The sequence below is a fragment of the Eublepharis macularius genome, chromosome 6 (assembly GCF_028583425.1).
Source record: "Eublepharis macularius isolate TG4126 chromosome 6, MPM_Emac_v1.0, whole genome shotgun sequence".
Taxonomy (NCBI): domain Eukaryota; kingdom Metazoa; phylum Chordata; class Lepidosauria; order Squamata; family Eublepharidae; genus Eublepharis; species Eublepharis macularius.
In genome coordinates this window covers 32,951,119-32,972,602 of record NC_072795.1, presented here as the reverse complement: position 1 = coordinate 32,972,602, position 21,484 = coordinate 32,951,119, and the positions used below count along the sequence as shown (strand labels likewise).

Here is a 21,484-nt window from a genome sequence, read left to right as displayed (position 1 = left end):
ATGAACACCTGATATTTTCATGTTTTTACACCGTATCACTTTTTCATTTTCTTTTGGATATGAACGCCAGTAAAGTAATTACTCTCAGGACTTCATAATTTCTTATTCAGTTTCACATCACAGCACCCTTATTACAAAATGTATTACTTTCAGATTTGATTTAGCCTGTGGTTTTCTAGTTCTGATTCATTTTTCTGGGCATATCATATTTCTACCAAGATTCAAGAATGTTTGGTTTCCTTAACCATAACATACTCATATATGCATCAGATGACACCCCTTAAGTGCTGAATTTAAAAAGAACATTTACTCCTAGAAAGCTACTACAAGAGTAGCCAGAGAGGAGAATCTATGGGGAAGTAATTCGAGTCAGTTCTTAACACAAAGAACAAGTTATCTTCAGACTAAAGTCCTTCCCAGCAAAAGCCTTACTGAATCAGATCAATTGTTTATCCAGAAACCTGTTTTTATCCTGTGGTCAACCAGATGGTCCTAAGAATCTTGCAGTTAGTTTCTGAAGGCAAGAACTGTCTTCCACTTTTTCTTCTAGCAATTGTTCAGTCATGGTGAACACAGAGGTTCTATGTAGCCGTACTGACCAACAGCTGTTGGTAGAGCTATCCTTTTAAAATTCCCTTTTAAAACCATCTAAGCTAGTGACAATAACTTTTAACTTGTGGCCAGATCTTATTTAGCATGTTTTGGCCCACTTCTTAACTCTTTACCTTATGTGGGCACATATTGTGCCCTGGTGCAACCCACCATAGGTCATGCTTGAAACCAATTGCAGTTCCATGTGTGAAGATAAATGGTGTGATGTGTTACATGACAGATCCATCCAGTATTAAGCATAACTTTAGGACTTAACATCTATCCATTATGAATGAACAACAGTAATATTAACAGAATCTCTCAATAGAGAATAGCTGGGATAAGCCTTTCTTCTGTTTCTGCAGTGCTCTTTTCAGTAGGTTGTGGCCTCTGTATTTGCATTCACAATGTGCATCTTGATTTTCATCCTATTGCAGGTGGTGGGACATTTCTTCATCTTGAGTCTTGTTCTCACTGAGACAGTCTCTGGGAATAGACCATTTCAAATTTCCATGTAATTGAATGCTTTTCCACACAGAAGAATTCTCTCTGTATAGAAAACTGGCATGTTTTAAGTTTTGCATGGAGAAGCATTTGATCATATGAGCTCTGACACCAATGGTATAGTCCAATCACAGGCCTGACATTTCTGCAAAAACTAAAACTCATGCCTGTGAATGTCATTTCCATGGGAAACTGGAGGTCAGAGATAATGACTTTAAAGCTTTTGGTACAGGATGGAGAGAGGATTTGAAATTAGATCTTGCAGGTTGAAATCCAATGGGAAACCACAGTGGAATTAACAAGTCTTATAAGTCAGTTCAAAGACTGCATTTTTAAGAGCCATAACGGTCTTGTTTCCTCTATTAAGAACCAGTTGTGTGGTCCAAAAATCAGCTATTACAACAATGCTTCTATTCTTACATTGTGTTTGAAGATGCATTATTGGGCTTGGAGAACTGTCTGGACAGTTTATTGTTGCCTTTATATAGTCAGAAGCCCATCATGAAACTCTGCAAAAGAAAGATGTTTTTTTTTTCAGATTCACAGCTCAAATACACATTAAATCTCCTCCCATCAAATCCACTGAAAGACCAATCTCATTTTTTGAAAGCATCCTTCGAGACTCAGGTTTTAAAGAACTCAAGCTCTGTCTCTTGTAAAATGGTCCTTATTGAAGTCAAATATTAGCTAGCTCCTTGAAGCAGAGTCTAGGCTATACTGTACAAGAGCAGAAATGTCCATTTTAGCCCATCACCTGCTTTCAATTATGCTCCAGTAGTCTCAGGGTAATCTTGTTATAAAGGATTTTGCCAGATAGGTTGTATCTGTGAGTCATTCAATGCAACTGGTAAGTAGAAGACTAACGGGTACTTAAGCCAAGCAGAAATCAACTAGCCAACTACTTGAGTCAAATAAATGAGACCGTCTTTTAAAAAAATAAAAAAAAATACCTAAGCAGTTCAAGCCATGTGCTTATGTTCAGGTTGATGAACCAAATATCACACAATGGCTGCAGTCAGAGCTATGTACCTACAATGATTCTGCTAAATAGTAAAGAGTCCAGTAGCACCTTTAAGACTAACCAACTTTATTGTACCATAAGCTTTCAAGAACCACAGCTCTCTTCGTCTCTTCTTCAGAGAGCTGTGGTACTGGAAAGTAGAGAGTCAAATAAATGAGACCGTCAAATGCAAGAACCAGAAAAAAACTGTGTGGTTCATGGCATTTCACAAAACAAAAACTTTTACAAACCTGCCCCATTTCATGAACCGGTTCATTTGGTTTGTGAAAACGTCACATCCAGGTCAGTAAATCGTCACTTCCGGGTCAGCAGAAGGTCACTTCTGGGTCAGCAGAAGGTCCATCGTGTTGCCTAGGAAACTGATTGATCAGCGCCAGGCTGTCTGCAATTACGAACCAAAAAACAATCCAAATGAACCAGCCTAAAGTTTGTGGTGGTTTGTCATAAATGGGCTCTGACGAACTACCAGTTTGCGAACCACGAACTGGCCCGGTTTGTCACGAACTTTGGTTCATATTTCGGTTCATGTCCATCTCTACTGGTGTAGTGACCACCGACTCACATGTTTTGGTAATACTCCATCAAAGCAGAAATATGGCATGACATCCTATCACAGTCTCCAGTTCACATCTTTGGCTGCTCCTTGTATGGCATGCAAAAAGATGTCATACCCATATGTACTTTAATAAAATGTTACTGGAGATGTGACTGGGTTGTAAAATTGCATTAGAAGTAACATATCGTTAGGCCCATAGAAAAGCTGCCATATACTACTGTGAAACAATGGGAGGCTATCCAAGGGGAAGCAACTGCGAAAACCACAAAAATCCCAAGGTACAAAATAAACTCTTACGTTATATCTTGAACCCAAGTGAAAAACTCACAGGACTACTGTAACTACAAAGCTCTCAGTACAAATTGTATTCACTCCAAAATATTCTTACAAATATATGAATATACAAATAAATTATTCAGCAAAACATTCATGAATTTCCAACCAAACGGCTGTAAGTTTTTATATGATATCTAGACCATGTGTTATATATCTAACACCAGTGTGACATTCATACAGCAAGGCACCTCTGCGGAGCCTAAAAAACATTAGTTTGTATCAAGTCCTTCTTTTAAGTTGCTCCTTGGTGCGTTGCTATAGGCGCTGATGGAAGTCCGCCTGAACGAAAAAGTTCTGTCGGGAAACCCCGCTCCAACGCTCACTCAGATGGATAGGGTAAGAGCCGACAGAACAAGGTTATTGTCTCTTGTAGTGGAGAGAAATGTGTATAAACAGAGTGGGACCCCACAGGGACCCTCTCTTGCACCGCCCACCGTGGTGGTTTTTGCAGTTGCTTCCCCTTGGATTCTCTCAAATCAGAGAATCCAAATGTCAAACCAGAGAATCCCACTGAGAATCTCTTTACTGAAGCAAGGGAGTTGTGTGTGGCTTGCCAAGCTGCAGTGTTTAAAAGGTGGCTGCTGGCAGTGGCTTGAGGGAGCTCTTTTGGAGGTTGGGTGAGAGGCAGAATGGGATGGGAATCCACTCTTGCCTGCTGCCTTCTCCTCTGCTTCTCCAGCCTTGTGCTGCTCTCCTTTAGCAGCATGGAGCTGGGCTTCATTTGCTCCACGGCCCTCTCACTGCTGCTGTGGGTGCCTGCAGAGGCTACCTATGCTCAGTGAATCTGGCTGCCTAGATCTGATCTGGAGTTTAGGCATGAGATTCAACTTAACCGAATTAAACTGGATTGGCATAAATCAGGCTTTTAAGCCAGTTGCTGAACACGGATCGCACACCCCTAGTTATTGTTAGTAATCAACATCTTCTGCATAAGAAAGCTTAAAACTAACTCTGGCACAGTCCATCCAATAGAAACAAGCGTTAGATCATGCTATAGACTACACAAATTCATTTTAGTGGCCTGTTAATTTCACAGCCTCCGTTACAGAGAAAACGCAATGCTTTGAAGGCTGCAAAGATTTCAAAAGAACCACTGTCCGTGATGTAAACCGGGATGGTTCTTTTCTGTGAGAAGGAATAAATATGAACAACAAGACAAACAATTGCAATTATAAACTGCTATTCACTTGCTAACATCACTCAATTTTGTTCCATTTTCAAAAGCATGCATCTGGGTGCTTAAAAATGTATTTTAATGTTGTTTTTCCATGGATACAAATAAAATCCTGCATTACAAAAAAAAGGAGGTAACAGGAACATGACTTTTACAATGAACAAAAATGTATCATACAAACAAAACAAACCCCCTAGAGAAAACTATTATTCTAGTCTGCAGGGAAGCGTTTGGACAGGCTATTTTTTAAACTCATTTTCTTTTCCAGAATTAAATAGAATAAGCCCTTGTCTCAAAATCACAGGATGATAAAGGCCTGGCTGCTTTTTCTGTTGCAAGCAGACCAAATGTGACTTAGCTGTGTATCACTTTGTTACTGTTGCTTCAATTACATACACAGCTGAAGATAGAGAAGAAATGCAGAACGCCTCGTCTTTGAAAAAGTTGCTTTGTGTCCATGATGTCCATTAAAAATGAATACATAATAAGCACTAGAAAAAAAATGGTAAACATGGCATAGGACAAAAAAAAAATGTCAGGAAGACAATTTCTATGAATTGTGGGTGTGTTTTATGACACATATATAGGGTTGGCCTTTCCATCTTCTTACAAAATCCTTCCCCTTTCATGATTTAACTATGGTGTGGTGTTGCACCTGAATTACCATCAGTCATGGTTGATATTAAACAGGTTCAGTAGCAACCAGAATGGGCACGCGTATGTCAAAACTCAGGCACCACATTGCCTATATGGACAATCCTGGCTAGTATTAACCATAGTACCTGCTGATACAAATTACAGCACTAACAATGGAAGCAAAAAGAAGAAAGGAAGCCTGTGAAATATTATACTTCATAAATAGGGAATGTTTTATCTGCACGGGATCGCTGTGATCACCTGTATACTTTTAAAAGTTAGCTGCTTCTATGGCTAGGGAGGAATTCAGAAGTAGTTTGTTAGATTTTACCCTCTTTTTGAAAGATTTCAGTATTTGATTTCTGTCACTAGATGCTGCTACAGTACTGTTTTATAGTTACAAAATACAAGTATTACCTTTTAGCACAAACAGAAACCCCTAGAAAATTGCTGGTCCTTAATTCATTGTTGATAATAGGATTAAACTCTCTAGTTCCACAGAATCAGACTGCACTAGTTTGCACAGCCATGCGACCAAAAGGAGAAGCCAAAACTGCCATGTCACTTTAGAAGACATTCATTTTTTTAAAAAAAACTACCCTAAAGTATAGCAGGATGTTTTATGTTAGTTTCAAATCAACCAAATGTCAAGGATGCAAGGTTAAAAAAAAAAGAAATCAGTGCTAGCCTTCCATCATATAACTATTTTAGTGATTCAGATTTGGAATTCTTGAAAAGCAGAGGTGAAACACATCCAGCAACCAACTGAAACAGGATGCGGAACGTAAAGGCCTTCAAGAATCTGTTTGCAGTATAAATAGATAATCCTCTTTTGAGAGTAAGGGCAGGCCGCTACCTCCACTGCACATTCAGAACATCTGCAACACTAAAGAAAAGTAGGCAGTTCCTACTTATGCAAAATTCCAGGTGCCTACCAGATCCTCCATGTATGCACCAAAATTTACTATCAGATCCTGTATTTTAAAATGTGCCATTGAGATTGGAGGTGTTCCCTTATACCATCAACTAAGGTGTTTACATTTTTTTTAACTATTAAAAAAATTGGAATCTGCATTTGAAAATGTGACTAAAACATGTTGAATTAAAATTTTATATTTAATTTCATTTTTTAAAATTCATTTTATAGATCAGAAGTCAGAAGAATGGACCGTTTTTACCATTACCATTGCATAACACTTAGATCCCTATGGTTTTCAATATTACCATCATCTGGAACATATAGATGTAAGTAGTTAATAGCAATTTTTCTAGGGCATCTTCTCTTCAACTTCTCCAATGACAAAAGGATTAAGTAATGGTAAACAAAATCATAGTGGCTATAAGATGATCCTTGTAAAAAGCCCAGCAGCAGCTAAATGATTTGGGTAAACAGGAAAAAAATGCATTAAACCAACTTTTTTCATTAACTGATGGTTGATTCAAACTCTGTTGTATATATATTCCAAATACAGGACATCATGAGCGCATGCAAACAATCACATCTTGTCTAATGCCTTATGTATCATTTTTAAAACAAGGAAAAATACATACATAAACTTTTACAGCATCTATTTACACACTGATAGAAATGGAGAGGAGACATTAATTCATGGCAAGACTCAAAACAGGAGCAAAAAAAATTGCATTTCTGAGTAATGTACATGCTAATGGCTGCACCGATTACTGACAATCCTTCATTCAGTGAGAAAGCTTGTAAACAATGAAGATATACATTTATACAATTTACAGTCTCAGAAGGAAATAAATTTCTGGTTTATCATCATCACTTGGCTTGGTTTCCAGAAGAGAGTCATCTGTATAAAACCGGTCATTGTACCCATAGCGCAAAGTTGTACATGCGCCTTCTGGGACCCCTCGGCCTTCCAGATCTTCTGCACTAAAGTTATTCAGATAGCTTGCTATGTAAGAGCCAGTGGAATGTCTATTGATCACGTGTGGAGATACAGAAGGCTTATTTCTAAGTACCACCCCTGTCACATTGCTGCTAGCGTTGGAAAGTTTTTGCTTGTTGGCTTCTTGCCGTTCCTTGGCACGGCTAGCAATGTTACGCACTCTGCTCTGACTCCTAGATGACAGTTTTCGGACCAACATTTTAGGGCCATCATCATTCTGCTTAGAACAAAATGATTGGCAACTCTCTTCCTGGTCAAAAGACAATAGTTTTCGCAGCTGTTCAGTCAGAGAATCTGAAGAATGTGGTCTCTTTGCCTTCAGAGCTGCCACCATCTTGTCTCTCATGCCAGATGTAATAAAGCCTCTGCTAATGTACTTGTACTTGCTTTCAAAATTGCAGGATATATCTTCTGAGGTTAAGTCTCCGAGACTCTTGGATTTGCAAGGACTTGGCTGTTTTTGAGCTGTGGGAGCATTCCTGGCCATGGCAGTGGAGTCCATGTTAGTCCTTTGAGAGAAGTCTAAGGAGTCATTTTGCATATCTGGCATTTGCAAATAATTATTGTACATAAGAGTAACACTTTGATATTCTGAAGGAGGAAAACACTGACTCTTCTCACTCCTAAACTTGAAATCCTCACCTATGTGGGCACTGCAGAGGTCCTCATTGTTTGTATTCTGACAGCGTCTCCCTTTGTAGTTTATAATGTCCTGATTAGACTTGAGTTTCAAAGGAGAAGCAAGTTGGCTCAGATCTTCTCTCTTATATTCATATGCCGTTATCAAGAGATCTTGTAGCTCCCCATCAACTTCCATTAGACTACTGCCTGCAGAATTCACACACGTGAAAGGGACTACTACTGTGTCCCCCGAATCTGAGCTGTCGGAACGGAAGGAGCTGCTATTACCAAGAGATTCCCAGTTTGTCCCACATTTCCTTTTGGGGTTTGCTTTCAGTACACTAGCAGGCGGAATGCAAGAAAGCACCGCACAAGCGTCTTCTCTGTGGTGTGGTTTGTCCTTAGAGACAAGCTTGCTCACTGCTTGGTGGTTGGAAGTTGGAGAAAGAGAGGTCTCGTGGATAATTGTAAACAGAGAACACTCCGTTGTTTCCGGGCTGGGGAATGAATTCATTTCTGGTGTTAAATATGATGGCACATCCAATGTTCTGCCAGGAGTCTTGTGGTCAAAAGTTGTATTTGGATCAGTTGATAATATAGAGGAGAGATGTGCGGACTTCATACTATTGATCTTTTGGCAAGTTCCAGGAGAACCTGAACCAACTGTTAAATTGGTTTGGTTGTTTGTAACCTCAAAGTCTTCTATCAGAGCTGAAACAGAACTATCCATATCACTCTCATTAGTCAAAGAGACCTCATTGATAAGGCAAGAAATGTCACTATCTGGCATGGCTTGTGTGGAATGAAAGTCATTGACACGGGTAGCAGCAGATGCACTGACTAATGGTAAACTAGTTATAGTACTATCCACAGCTGTATGAGATCTGTCAGTTTCCTGCTCTCCTTGAGGAACAGGAATTCCTGCTATGGGCTCATTCTCTTCTTTGCACATTACAGGATTTTTCCATGTCTTTTGAGCCATGCAACATGTGTCTTCATTGTTTTCTTTTTCAAATTCTTCCTTCGGGTGAACACTCTCACTGGAAAGATTGCTGTTCCAGTAATCGGTGGAAAAATAGGTTTCAGCTATTCCAGTTGCAAAGTCTAAGCATGCTGGTTTTTCAAAGACAAGTGAAGCTGCACTGTCATTGGACTTGGGGACATCTTGCTTCAGTGGAGACGCAAACTTTGTAAAAGGTGAAACTTTCTCAACAGAAGAGGCTGCTTCTTTTATATGTGTTTGATCTTCGCTTGTATTCGTTTTACTTTCTGCTAAATGAAATGTAAAAAAAAATGGTTAGAAGAAATGCTCTCTCTCTCTCTTGCTTACAACTATTTTGCCTGGAGACAGACAAATGGAGAATGTAAAATTAGTCACAATAAGTGAAAGGACTTAATTATGGGGTTGTGCAAGTTTAGTACAAATTATCCAAGTGATATGAAGAAATGGGAAAAAAATATAGTTACAGGCACTTCATTGAAACTTTTCTTTAATGCTTTATTACATCAGGGGCATGATGTAATAATGGTTGTAAAGAATGTCAATGAGGTACCAGAGTCTGGACATGTGGCATTTACCTTCAGCTGTGTTCCTATTCAGATTTGTACTACAAAGAAGCAAGGCAAACAAAGACAGAACAAAACAGCTCTGTTAAAACACCATCTGCAAACAAGAGGTATGTTTCAATCAAATATCTGATAGTTGTACTCCCATGCATTATGGCCTCGGATCTGGAACAACCTTTTTAAAAAGCTCTTGATTTTCTAATCCCACCCATTCCACAAAAGATGGGAAATCTTTTTTTAACATTTCCATAGATATGCACTCTGAGTCATGCCCAAAGAACTGTGAGCAGAGTGAAAGCTTGTGGCACGGGAATGTTCTACCAGCTCTCTTGCTGAGCAGCAAACCAAGGGCCCTGAACTACTCCTGGGGATCAGGAGCCCCCCACAAGCAGAAATGGGGGGAAATGATATAGGGGGGATCAGCAAAAATCTGCAGTGAAGGGAGGCCAAAAGTACAATCTTAAAGAGAGTTACTCCAGTCTAAGCCCATTGAAATGGGTTGGATATAACCCTTTATATCTGTGTATTAAAGATAGGGAATTTTGGATGTCATAATTCAAAGGGTTGCCATAAGTCCAAAGCAACTTGACGGCATATAACACACAAATCTGTGTGTCTGCATTTCTAGCAGAATTACTTCGGACTATATAGCTTGATTATTGTCATGTAAAAGGGTGACCTTTATGCTCACTGCAGACTACACACTTCTGCCAAGTTTTAAGTAACAGACTCGGGAACACCAGATTCACTGACAAAAACTTAACAGTCAACCAAAAGTCTGAAAACTCACCGAGGTACAGCTGTAATACACACAGGAAACTCAAGATAGAATTTCGTGTTCCCACCTGTGGTGAAATAAAATTTCATCCACAGGTATCTCTGTAAAAATATAGCTTTGTAGGGCAAATATTGAATATGCACTCCATCGACAATCACAGGTTATATTAAAACTGCCTTTTTGGGTAGACAAAAGGTGGCAGATGAAGTTTTTCTATCTAGCTTTCAGTCTGCCAGGCAACCAGGCTGCCAATTTATACGTTAATGTGGTTTCCTCAGAACTTTCCCTGTGCCACCATGGCCAGCATTTAATTAATTATGTCTCCAGGAGCATGCCAAAAGCTTATAGTTTTCCGTCAGGCAGGATGGGAGGGGACAGAGAGAGTTTAAAGAACAAACTTTATGCTTTGTTGGGAGAAGTTTGGGGGGAGACTTTGAGTTGGGGTTGGGGGAGTGGAGAGACAATAACTTGGAGTTGACATGGAAGGAAGGCTCAATGAAAAGAAGCCAGGAATGGCTGGGAAAGAGACATCTCAAAAGAGGAACAGGGTAACTTGAAGATTATTCTGCCCACCTCTTAATTCACCATCATAGGGTATTAAGTTTGAGACCTAGGGAGAAAGTATGTGTTTACAGCTCATTTTTTCTTTTTGTTCAATAGTTGTTAGACAATTTTGGCTCACTGTATATTTTTTTCTGTTTGTAATCAATGACTGAAAATACAAGTTAATTTCTTTAAATTTTCTGAAAATGTCCGCACCCACATAAAAGCCTAACATGGCCCACGCTTATCAAGGAACAAAGAGATGGTAGGGAAATACCTGCCTAACAAGTCAGAATTCCAAGGCTTCCTCCATGTCCCTGTGATTTCGAACAGGTGTCTGCTACTTAATTGGGAAAAACATCTTTTCAAAGCCAAAAAGGAGAAACTTTAGGTACAGATAATTAGACAAGGTTCTGTCCGAGTCTTAATGTGTTGGTGGCAGCAAACCACCATCTTTTTTACATGGGCAGGTGGAATAAATCTGGAGAGGTGAACTCCTCATTAGGAACTAGTCAAACTTGGGCCAGCTGAATAAATTGCACACCCCCTGAGGCACAATGGAGTGCTTGCATGGCCTATTAACCCCACACTTTCTGTGAGTTTATGCACAAAGCGTATCTCAACATATATTACAGGATAGTCTCATAGCAAGCCAAAATCTTACCGAGCTTTGAAATAGTAACTCAAATGCTCAGCAATCTCCACAACAGCACAGCAGTTTGTGACTCAGCCACAATCACCTAAGAGCTGCTGATCGGGTGAACTAATGTTTTTGCACACACTGGTGGCACTTTGCACAACCATGGTGATCTTTCTTTCTTTTTTCTTTTGAGCCACCACAATTGTTAGCCATATAGACAGGCCTTATGTGGATGCACTTGTCCATAACAATTGCTACCTCTAAACAATCCCTGCAAAATCCAAAGCCCATTGGCAACTCTATATGCTTCTGTGCAGGCAACTGAGTTTCTGAATTCAGGGACATCGTCAGGTGGAAATGGATGTTTGGTAAGCAAAAAAAAGGAGAGGTATAAGGGACAAGTAGGACAATGTTTACTCACCATATTAATTTCTTTGGCAACAAACTAAGGGCTCGGTTGCCAATCTTTTCAGAAACAACCAGATGATTATCAGGCAACCTTTAAAATCAAGTAAGTGCCATTACTTGACCTGTGCCATTTGGACCAAGTCCATATGACAAGCTCACGAAGAAGCACTCTTCATGGCTGCCACTTAATTAAGGGGCTTCCCCTTGAACACCAGCCAAAATCCAAAACTCAAATCTTTAAGAAATGCTGGAAAGAACGTTTGTCTCCCTCTTAGAGCCAAGCTGCAAGACTAGGATGCCTACATTTCCCATCAAAACTTGAGGGAAGCTGACAAGTGTCCAATCTGTGCCTTTTGTCACTTGTAGTTCTGTTCTTAGTGGAATGGAAGTGGCGTGATCCAGGGTTGCTGGAGCTCAACACATGCTCTGCATACAGAATCGCTAAGGATAAATTAACAGCTTCTCTAGATAAAAATAATCTCAAGTGGCAGATGCTGGGGGGGGGGAATCCCTCTGCTGGAGATCTTGGAGAGCCACTGACAATCACAGCAGGCCATATTTTGTTAGCGGGACCAATGGTAAGATTTGGCATGTTCTTCTATAGAAGCCACATGAGCAGGACCAAGTGTGTGATCTGCTTCATTCATCTGTTGCTCTCTACCTCAGTCAATTGGACAGGGAAGGATTCACATGGCCAATTATACAGTCAATGCTTTAATATCAATTTAATAATAATAATAATAACAACATTCAATTTATATACCGCCCTTCAGGACAACTTAATACCCACTCAGAGCAGTTTACAAAGTGTGTTGTTATTATCCTCATGACAATCACCCTGTGAGGTGGGTGGGGCTGAGAGATCTCTGAGAAGCTGTGACTGACCCAAGGTCACCCAGCTGGCTTCAAGCAGAGAAGAGGGGAATCAAACTCGATTCTCCAGATTAGAGTCCTGCCACTCTTAACCACTACACCAAACTGGCTTTCAGTTTTTTCTGTGGAACTCAAAGTAGCATATCCCATCTAGCCACTCACATTCATGCCTGCTTAGCTTCAGCCAAGGTTGGGCCTTGGAAATTCTGAAGTTCTAGTTTCCCACCTCCGAAATATCTCACTGTTGCCCCTACTGATGAGATGTCATGAACCGTGTAACTATAGAGAGGTAAGGAGATGTTCAACACTGAGTTATCTTGTAGTTCATATGAGTTTTGGAGTGTCGCTTGTCATGCAGCCCAATACCACGCACATTTGTCTAGATTCCCACTGAGTTCAACTGGACTGAGTCTCAAATATATACGGATAGGGGTGTAGAGGGTCAGAGAATTAAGCTCATGAAAACTTCTCAAAATGAATAGTTTGAAAGTCTCATCAGAGGCTACTTACCAGAGGTATTTTCAGCTTTGGTAGCATCAGCAACAGTTTCTTGATCCTCTGATTGTAAACCCATTAGAAGGTATTTGTCAACTGGCATGGATATGGGACGGGCTTGCAAACTCCTGCTGGTGCGCCTGAGAACCCCGTCCCTGTGCTTCGACTCCTTTGCCTCAGATACACTCTCTTTAAGATCGGCGGCTTCCTGAAAGCCCATTTTGCTCTTCTTCCTGCCTTTTGCTGGAGCACTGGCTGTACGTCGGAGGATTCGTTCCCCAATTGATCTTTTCCGAACATAATGAGCACTGTTTTCCACTGAATTATGTTTGGGGTTCTTGTTAAAAAGCCCTCGGAGTCCTATCAGCTGCTTATTCTAAGAAACGAGAGAGGAAAAAAGATACTGCAGATTTTTGGAAATACAGACTGCTTTACAGAAATGCATTTTTAAACTGACACTAATATACATTATCTGAGCAATGAGTAAAAAAGAACCCCAAGCAAATTAGGGGGGTGGGGGGAAATCTATCCAAAGCAAAACAAACCGACATATAAATCTGTCTATGAAAATACAGGCACAGCTCACCATGAGTTCATGCATGCATGTGAAAGTGTTTCTCCTCATCTGGAAGGCAGCCTGCCATGATGGCAAAGGACCTTTTGTGAAAGACTTCCTAATCACACATGACATGCTTGCAAGAAATGCCCCGAGGTGAAATGTTGCCCTGCTCAGAGGCATGGAGTTTTATGACATGGGCCACTTCAAAGCAGCAGCTCAAGGTGTCAAAATCTCGATGTGAAATGAAGTGACACGTCAGCTACAGTTCATGCGGTTGGGAACGGTTCCATCAATGATATCTGCAAATGCAGAAGTGCATGCTAAATAAAGGCTACCTTTGTGGCTCCTAGAAAGTGCATTATAGTATAACTGGGGTTGAGGATTAAGGGACTCCACTGAAAGGCAAAGAAAGGCAAACATGTTGAGCTAAATTATTTTTGTTTTGCAAATCAGTCACAAGAAAACAATATGATTTTTAAAGCATTCTTTGTTGACAGATCTTTGAATCACTGGACTAGTTTAACTTTTTAGCCACTTCCTTCTCAAAGGGTGCCTAAAGAAATCCTGGGTACAAAGTAATATCCCCAGGTACTGCATCTACTTTCATTATCTGCTCGAGTCCAATAGCTTAAAAAAATGTGATGCTGTGCTCATGTGTATTGCTGGTGCAAAGTGAAGACTGAAACTGGGTTAGGCCTTATTATGTCTGTGACTGCATCCCAGCAATTCTCTCAGCATTAAATGTCCACATTGGCCACAATTTTGAAAGGGGTTTGTAACCCTGTACCATAGCATTCCCAGGAATGACTAGTCCTTTGCAAAACAGCCAAGGAAGAAAATTCCACATAAACTTCCTAGGTACCTTGTTACACTTCTGATCCTTTTTTTTACAGACAGGAAAGGGTTTTCATCTCCTTAACCTGGATTTACCATCCTAAAATTGAAATGCTCTTCTCTAGCTACAAAATAGCCAAGATCCAAAGGGGGTCAGATTATGCCTGTTACAAGAAAGGTAGAATATCATCTATCCTGTCTTCTAGGAACAAATCATTCATTTTTGTCATTTGTATATTTTATTTGACACCATCTTCTGATCTAGAAATTAGGAAATATCTGTGGTTTCTCAATATCCATTTATCCTTGTTTTAATGAGGACCTGGGTCAGACATCAGAGCTATATGTCATACAGCAACAGTACAGGAATCAGCAAGAAGGAGCCAAGGAGAAAACAGTCAGAGCAATAAAACACAACAATAATAAAAAATAGCAGCCCAAACCACAAAACAGAAGGGGTACGGGGAGAAACACTGGGGGAAAACGCTCAGCATTAAATTTACCGTAGCAGCCAAAGCCTGCTTCATACAACTACAAACCATGTTGGCCATGATCTGTATTGCATTATTTTAGGGAAAACACAGAGAGAGCCTCATGTTGCCGACTCAGCTCTGTGCTATTTAAAAATATCCGGCAACATTATTAAATCTTCATGCTGCAAATTGACTAAGAAATGGTTGTTGTGGGTTTTCCGGGCTGTATTGCCGTGGTCTTGGCATTGTAGTTCCTGACGTTTCGCCAGCAGCTGTAGCTGGCATCTTCAGAGGTGCAGCACCAAAAGACAGAGATCTCTCAGTGTCACAGTGAGGGGCCACTGAGACACTTAGAGATCTCTGTCTTTTGGTGCTGCACCTCTGAAGATGCCAGCCACAGCTGCTGGCGAAACGTCAGGAACTACAATGCCAAGACCACGGCTATACAGCCCAGAAAATCCACAACAACCATCGTTCTCCGGCCGTGAAAGCCTTCGACATGACTAAGAAATGTTTGCCCTTAAATCAACCTCCTTCGAGATGAGCAAGCACAACGTAAATGCGGGCTGACTTTCCAAAAACAGAACAGGCACAGTGACATTTTAAGCACAGTTGCACTGCACAGTTAATGTGTCTGGAGCATTTTGGTACATTCATGGGTCAGTTCTAAACAGAGCTATATCCTTTAAAACTCAATGAATCCAATGGATTAATCCATTGTTGGGACTGTTGGGACTGCATCTTGATAAATATGCCACATAAGCCAAGTGACATCAATCTGCATTTAAATGCTTATGCTAATTGTTTCAGCTCCATTTGCAGATATCTGCTTGTTTTTCAAATTTCTACAATCCAAAACCTACTGTATTGTTTATTGGAAGTCCCAGCCTTTTGATTTTGAATTACACTGTGTAATCTGCTTTGTGTCTCAGACTATAAATAGCCCAAATAAATAAAATAAATCCATAAATAAATAAAGGAAACTTAAAAAAAAAATCTAGTAGTCTCATTTTGCAAAAGTGGTGTTTATCAAACCCCACTGGGTTAGATTCCAATTAGATTTTCCAATGGCAGAACGGAATTTTCCTGCCTCACCCCTTCCACTGCAGTCCACTGGCCTCTAGAGAGATGCTCTTACTACAGTATAGAGGGCCCTGAGAAATGACCAGTGCAATCCTAAACAGATTTACTTCTGTTTAAGATCATGGGTTTAGGATTGCACTGGACATGATGTGTGCAGTAGGAAGGGGAATTGGTAAAAACTGCCAATTTAGTATGGATCCAACTCAGTGTCTAGCAGAACACTCACTCTGATCTAGCAAGATGATTCCTGAACAGCATACAGGAGTCCTTTGTAATGCTCTCTAGGGAATCTATATCTAATACCATAGGCTGTACACTATGAAAACTAATGCCAAAATAAACATGGGAAATCTGAAACATGCCACGGGATTTCTCAGCTTTTTGCTCACTGAAGGTACAATATACCAGAACAGAGACAAAATTAAGGTCAGACGGGAGAGAGGTGAATCCAACTTCAAGGCTGTTTCCACATGGAGAGAATGCAGGTAGGCCCAGATGTAAGAGATATATCCACCCGATCCCATGCTCATTGTTGCCGCAATTTGTGGTTAAGGGGAAACGGTACATTGGCTGTAGGTGGAACATCCATCTGGACATTCCCCCTGTAGCCACAAGGCAAGCACAGCTCTGCCTTCAAAATGCTGGGGAGCAGGTTGCTGCTGTGTGCAGTTAATATTGCCGCAAAAGCATTTTCTGTATATAGGCAAAAGATGAATGCTAGACCGCCCTGTTCTTTCCAGAAAGTGTCAATGCATGCCTGTGGTCTGTTTCCAGGGAGGCGTACCAATCATCAAGCCTACAGGAAAAAAATCCAGTTTATTTAAAATTTGGACCCCAAGACTCAAAAGGAAAAGGAGGATGGCTATGCACACAGGGAGGGAGGGAGGGAGGGAGGGAAGGAAGGACACTGAACACACAAGGCAATCAGAATTTGTCTTACATGAAGAATGACAATTTCCTTGTTCAAATAAGGAAAGTGAACTAGAGAACTGGAAACTTATGATCAAATTTGATGTGCCTTATTTAAATGTTTTTTCCTTTTTTTAAATGCTTCTTTTCTTTAATAAGCTGCTTTTTCTTATACTGTCCTTGTTGTAATGTAGGATAATTTTGGAAGCTGTCCTATTGTGGTCTTTTGGGGGGGGACTATAAAGTATTTAATCACCAGTCTGGGAAGAACTTTGTTTATAGCCACAGTTATGGTGCAAACACATGCCATCTAGACAATTTTTCACCAAAAAAAAAAATCCAAACCCCAATCCCACAGGCAGAGCCAGATCTAGGGGCGTGGGCACCCGGTGCAATCCTTGTCCGGGTCTCTGCGCATTCGCACGCAGCGTGCACACTCCCAGCACTGTGTGATGACATCACTTTCATTACATCATCACGCAGGGCAGGAGGCATGCCCAGCCGCGTGGCAAGCCGGCTGTCCCAGCGCCCGGTGAGCTGTGGAGCTGGCGGCAGCGGCAGCGCGGGCATGCGCTAGAGTGGCCGGCTGGCTTGCCACGCGTGCAGGACCTCCCAGCCCTGCGCTTAGCCACCCACGCGGCAAGCCAGCTGCCCCAGTGCACACCCTCACTGCCACTGCTGCCAGCTCCGTGGCACACTGTGTGCTGGGGTGGCCAGCTTGCCGCATGGTCGGCTGAGCACAGGGCTAGGAGGCCCTCTGCATGGTTAGCGTGCCCCACTGCCCTGTGCCGCCCACGTGGCAAGCTGGCCGCCCTAGCACATAGTACACCGCAGAGCTGGTGGCGGCGAGGGTGTGCACTGGGGCAGCTGGCTTGTCACGCGGGTGGCTGAGCGCAGTGCTGAGAGGTCCTGCGTGCACAGCAAGCCAGCCGCCCCATCGGCAAAGCTGGTGACCCTGTGCTCAGCCTCCCGTGCCGTGGCGCACACCCTGGCAGCTGGCAGCTGCGCCCGGTGCCCCCTATTTGGCAGCGCTGGGGGCAGACTACCCCCCTGCCCCCCCTTGATCTGGCCCTGCCCACAGGACAACCCAGAGTCCCCTTCTTACCTTTCCATAAATTTCATTGATTGTTATATGGACAAATATAGAGGCTTCAGTCAGTCCCTCCAAATAAACATGACGGTAGCCTAGTGGGAAAAAAGATTTGCTTTCACATAATCAAGATACTACCCACAGATACACGAAGGCTAACTGCAAGGGAGTCACTGCATCCAATCCATAGTTAATATATCACTTACTAAAAAACTCAAAACTGCAAAGCCCTGTGACTGCACTGACACTATTGTAATTTCCCTTGCAACTCAGTGAGAAAGGCAGACTATAAAGAGTTTAAATAAATAAAAGAGCCCAGCTTGCTTTCTCTTCCTGCTACACACCCTTGCCCCACCCTCTGCCACTGCTCTTCCTGCAAAAATATGAAAACACGTGGCACTGACCAGGCATCAGGCTGCTGAAAGCCACAGTTCTTTGTCCAACGAAGTCTCGTCCAATTGGATCGTGATCCCAAACAAGAAACCGAACTAATGCTATTTCAGGCATATGGACAGTGAAAGTGAGAGTTTCTTCCCAAACAGGATTAAATCCTGAGGAGTAAAAGATATAAACATGAGATGTTTGGGGGGGGGGGTGCTATAGTCATCAGTGCAAATTCTTTTCACATAATTTATGAGGGAAATCAGATTTTCAATGAACAAGCCACCCAGGAAGTCCATACTGAAATCCCAGGTTAAATTGCGCATTGTATATTCATCATGGTGCATTATTGTATATTCATCACTTAAAACTCAGACACATTATTTAAAGTATTACCACACACTGCAATACAAAATGCTTAAGAGTCAAGTTCATTATGTTAATCATGCAGCACCATTGTATCAACTTTTTAATAAAGACTCATCCAAAAATCTAAATAGGCAAGAATGAACATGAAACGTTGTTATCAGGCAACATCCCGAATTGAAAGTGAGCTGACATGCAAGTGCCAGTCTGAGGCTAGCGAATGACCCACGACAACTTGTCCTGCTCTTAAGAATATCATTTGGAGGGGGGGGTGAGTTGCTTGACTGGAGAGTGGGGTCCTGCCAGTACAACCGTTCTGAAAAACTGCTGCTTGGGAAAGGCAGCAGAACAGGAAGCCTTCAAATGGAAATACCACAGGTCAAATCCCTATGAATAGCCACTCATAAGCAGCCCAAGTACCAGAAAAATGCCCCAACCCTCTCTGTTTTGTTTATTTTATATAAATGGGGAAGGAAGGAAGGAAGGCACAATAGAAGAGAGTACTATGAAGCAGATTCCTTTACCTTGCTATTGAAGCATATTTTGAGCACAGAATGGTAAAGCTGAGGAGGGGGAGGATGACAACAGATTGCCCTCTGTGTTACCATGCTCAACCAACCTTTGCAGCTGTTTATCTGATGTTATCTGCACTGGGCAGGGGGTTGGACTAGATGGTCTGTATGGCCCCTTCCGACTCTATGATTCTATGTTGATTGGGGAGAAAAATCAACGGCCATTTGCCAAATGGGTTCACGTTTCTGTTAGCCTCGGCTAAACTTCTGAGTATCATGATACTTAGCCAAAAAACTTTTTGAGTATCCTTTACTTCCTAACTCCATTAAACACTGATTACTTGAGTGACATTCCCTTTCTTACAATCCTTATTAAACCATTAGTTCTCTTCACCTTACCTAGGAACTTTAAGCCTGTTCTTCTACTTCATTGTAAAGGCTTTATCCACTAAAAAGAACAGCAGGCTTTGTATACGCTACCTCATGCTTGGCTTTCTTTTAGGGTTCTTAGGACAAGTCCCAGGAAACTCTTTGAGGAAGCTGCCAACCAAAGAATTCATTCCATTATTTAGTGGTCATGAATGATGACTAAGCATGATGCAGCTCAGTCTCTGGATCCATTTCAGTCTGGCTTCAGGCTGGGATTTGGAACAGAGACTGCACTGGTCACCTTGGTTGATAACCTCTACCAAGAATTAGATGGGGCAATGTGACCGTGCTAGTCCTGCTGGATCTCTCAGTGGCCTTTGATACTATCAGCTATGTTATCCTTCTGAGTTGCCACTGGAACTAGGGTTTTACTGTTTTGAGTTCTATTTGGGTGATCAGTCTCAGAAGATGGTACTGGGAGACTCTTGCTCTGTCTCATGGCTATTGACTTATGGAGTCCCACAGGGCTCAAATTTATCTCCTATGTTATTTAATATTTACCTGAAGCCACTGGGAGAGATCATCAGGAGCTTTGGGCTGTGATGTCACATTTCTTTTCCATCTAATTTCAAGGATGCTGGTGATGTTCTGAACTGGTGCTTGGAGTCAGTAATGGGCTGAGCAAGAGTGAACAAGCTAAAACAATCCCAACAAGACTGGGTTCTCTGGGTTAGCAGAGAGGCTGACCATTGATGTGAGATCTCTCCTGTCTTGGATGGGGTTACACTCCTCTTGAAAAGTCAGGTTTGCAGCTCAGGAATACTGCTTGGGACAGTGGTTGCCTTAGAAAGTCAGGTGGCTGCAATGGCTCAGACTTTGCTCAGCTTTGGCTGGTACATCAAGTGTGTCCATTCCTAGCTCAATCAAATGTAGCCACAGTGATCCATGCCTTAGTTAATAACAACAACATTTGATTTATATACCACCCTTCAGGACAACTTAACGCCCACTCAGAGCAGTTTACAAAGTATGTTATTATTATCCCCACAACAAAACACCCTGTGAGATGGGTGGGGCTGAGGTCACCCAGCTGGCTTCAAGTGGAAGAGTGGAGAATCAGACCTGGTTCTCCAGGTTAGAGTCCTGCCGCTCTTAACCACTACACCATTGAGTTGCATATCAATTGGACTATTGCAATGCATTCTACTTGGGGCTACCCTTGAAGAAGGACCAGAAGCTGCAGCTAGTGCAGAATGCTATGGTTAGACTTCTGGTCACAGCCAGTCATGTGAACCTGTTATTACAGCAACTACACTGGCTACCGATCTGTTCCTGAGCCCAATTCAAGGTGCTGGTTCTACCTTTTAAAGCCCTACATGGCTTGGGACCAGGGTATCTAAAGGACCATCTTTTCCATACATTGCTGCCCAGGAGTTAATATCACAGTGAGAGGCCCTCCTGACTGTCCCATCAACCAAAGAGCCTCAGTTGGTGGGTACATGGGAGGGGGCCTTTTCAGTGGCAGTCCACCAACTGTGGAACAACCTCCTCAAGGCGGTGCACCTGGCCTTCACAACTAGTTTGGGTTCCTGGCTAAAATAATGCAGCTCCAAAAAAATATGGGCCAGAGAACAAGGGGCAGCCCTATCCCACCAAACCAAAATATTCAGATTTCAGTTCTCCTATGACTGTAATCAAACATGATTCTTCTTAAGTTAGTTCCATTGATTTCAATAGGACTAGTTTGTACATTCTAAAAAGTGCCTAGGGAACAGAACTCTCACTGTGCCCTAGGAAGCATTCTGGGAAGCATTCACTGGCAGGCAGCGTGGTGCAGTGATTAGAGTTCTGGATTAAGATCCAGGAGACTGAGGTCTGTGTGAACTTGGACCATCACACAGTTAGCTTAATCTGCTTTACAGGGCTGTTGTGAGGATAATACAGAGAAGAGGAGAAATATGTCAACTGCTTTGGAACTGCTTTGGGGAGAAAGATGAGGTATAAATGAAGTAAATAAATACTCGGGAAGAAACATTGTTTATGGACTCAACAGTCCCATAGCTTAGTTAAAACTATTCTTATAGTCACCAGATGATTTTTTTTGGCCACTGATACAATACAAAACCAGCAAAGGCAGGCTGCAATTATATCAACGGAGATCATGTGCTATGCTCCTCAATAGGACTGCATCATTGGGAACTTTTCTACCAGCCCTTTTTGTAATGTGAAAACTTGTTCCAGTGCAGGCAGTTA

General features: G+C 41.8%; 1 protein-coding gene across 1 annotated transcript in view; it reads right to left on the bottom strand.

Moving 5' to 3' along the window:
- Positions 1 to 4,270: 4,270 nt before the first annotated feature.
- PLCH1 (phospholipase C eta 1) overlaps positions 4,271 to 21,484 on the bottom strand; it is a 182,196-nt gene continuing 164,982 nt past the window's right edge. Inside the window, exons 20-23 of the mRNA XM_054982420.1 lie at positions 18,008 to 18,154; positions 17,619 to 17,698; positions 12,671 to 13,031; positions 4,271 to 8,624 (exon numbers count right to left, since the gene is read on the bottom strand). Coding sequence (XP_054838395.1) covers positions 6,562 to 8,624; positions 12,671 to 13,031; positions 17,619 to 17,698; positions 18,008 to 18,154 — 2,651 coding nt within the window. The 3' untranslated portion in view covers positions 4,271 to 6,561. The remainder of the gene's footprint in view (positions 8,625 to 12,670; positions 13,032 to 17,618; positions 17,699 to 18,007; positions 18,155 to 21,484) is intronic.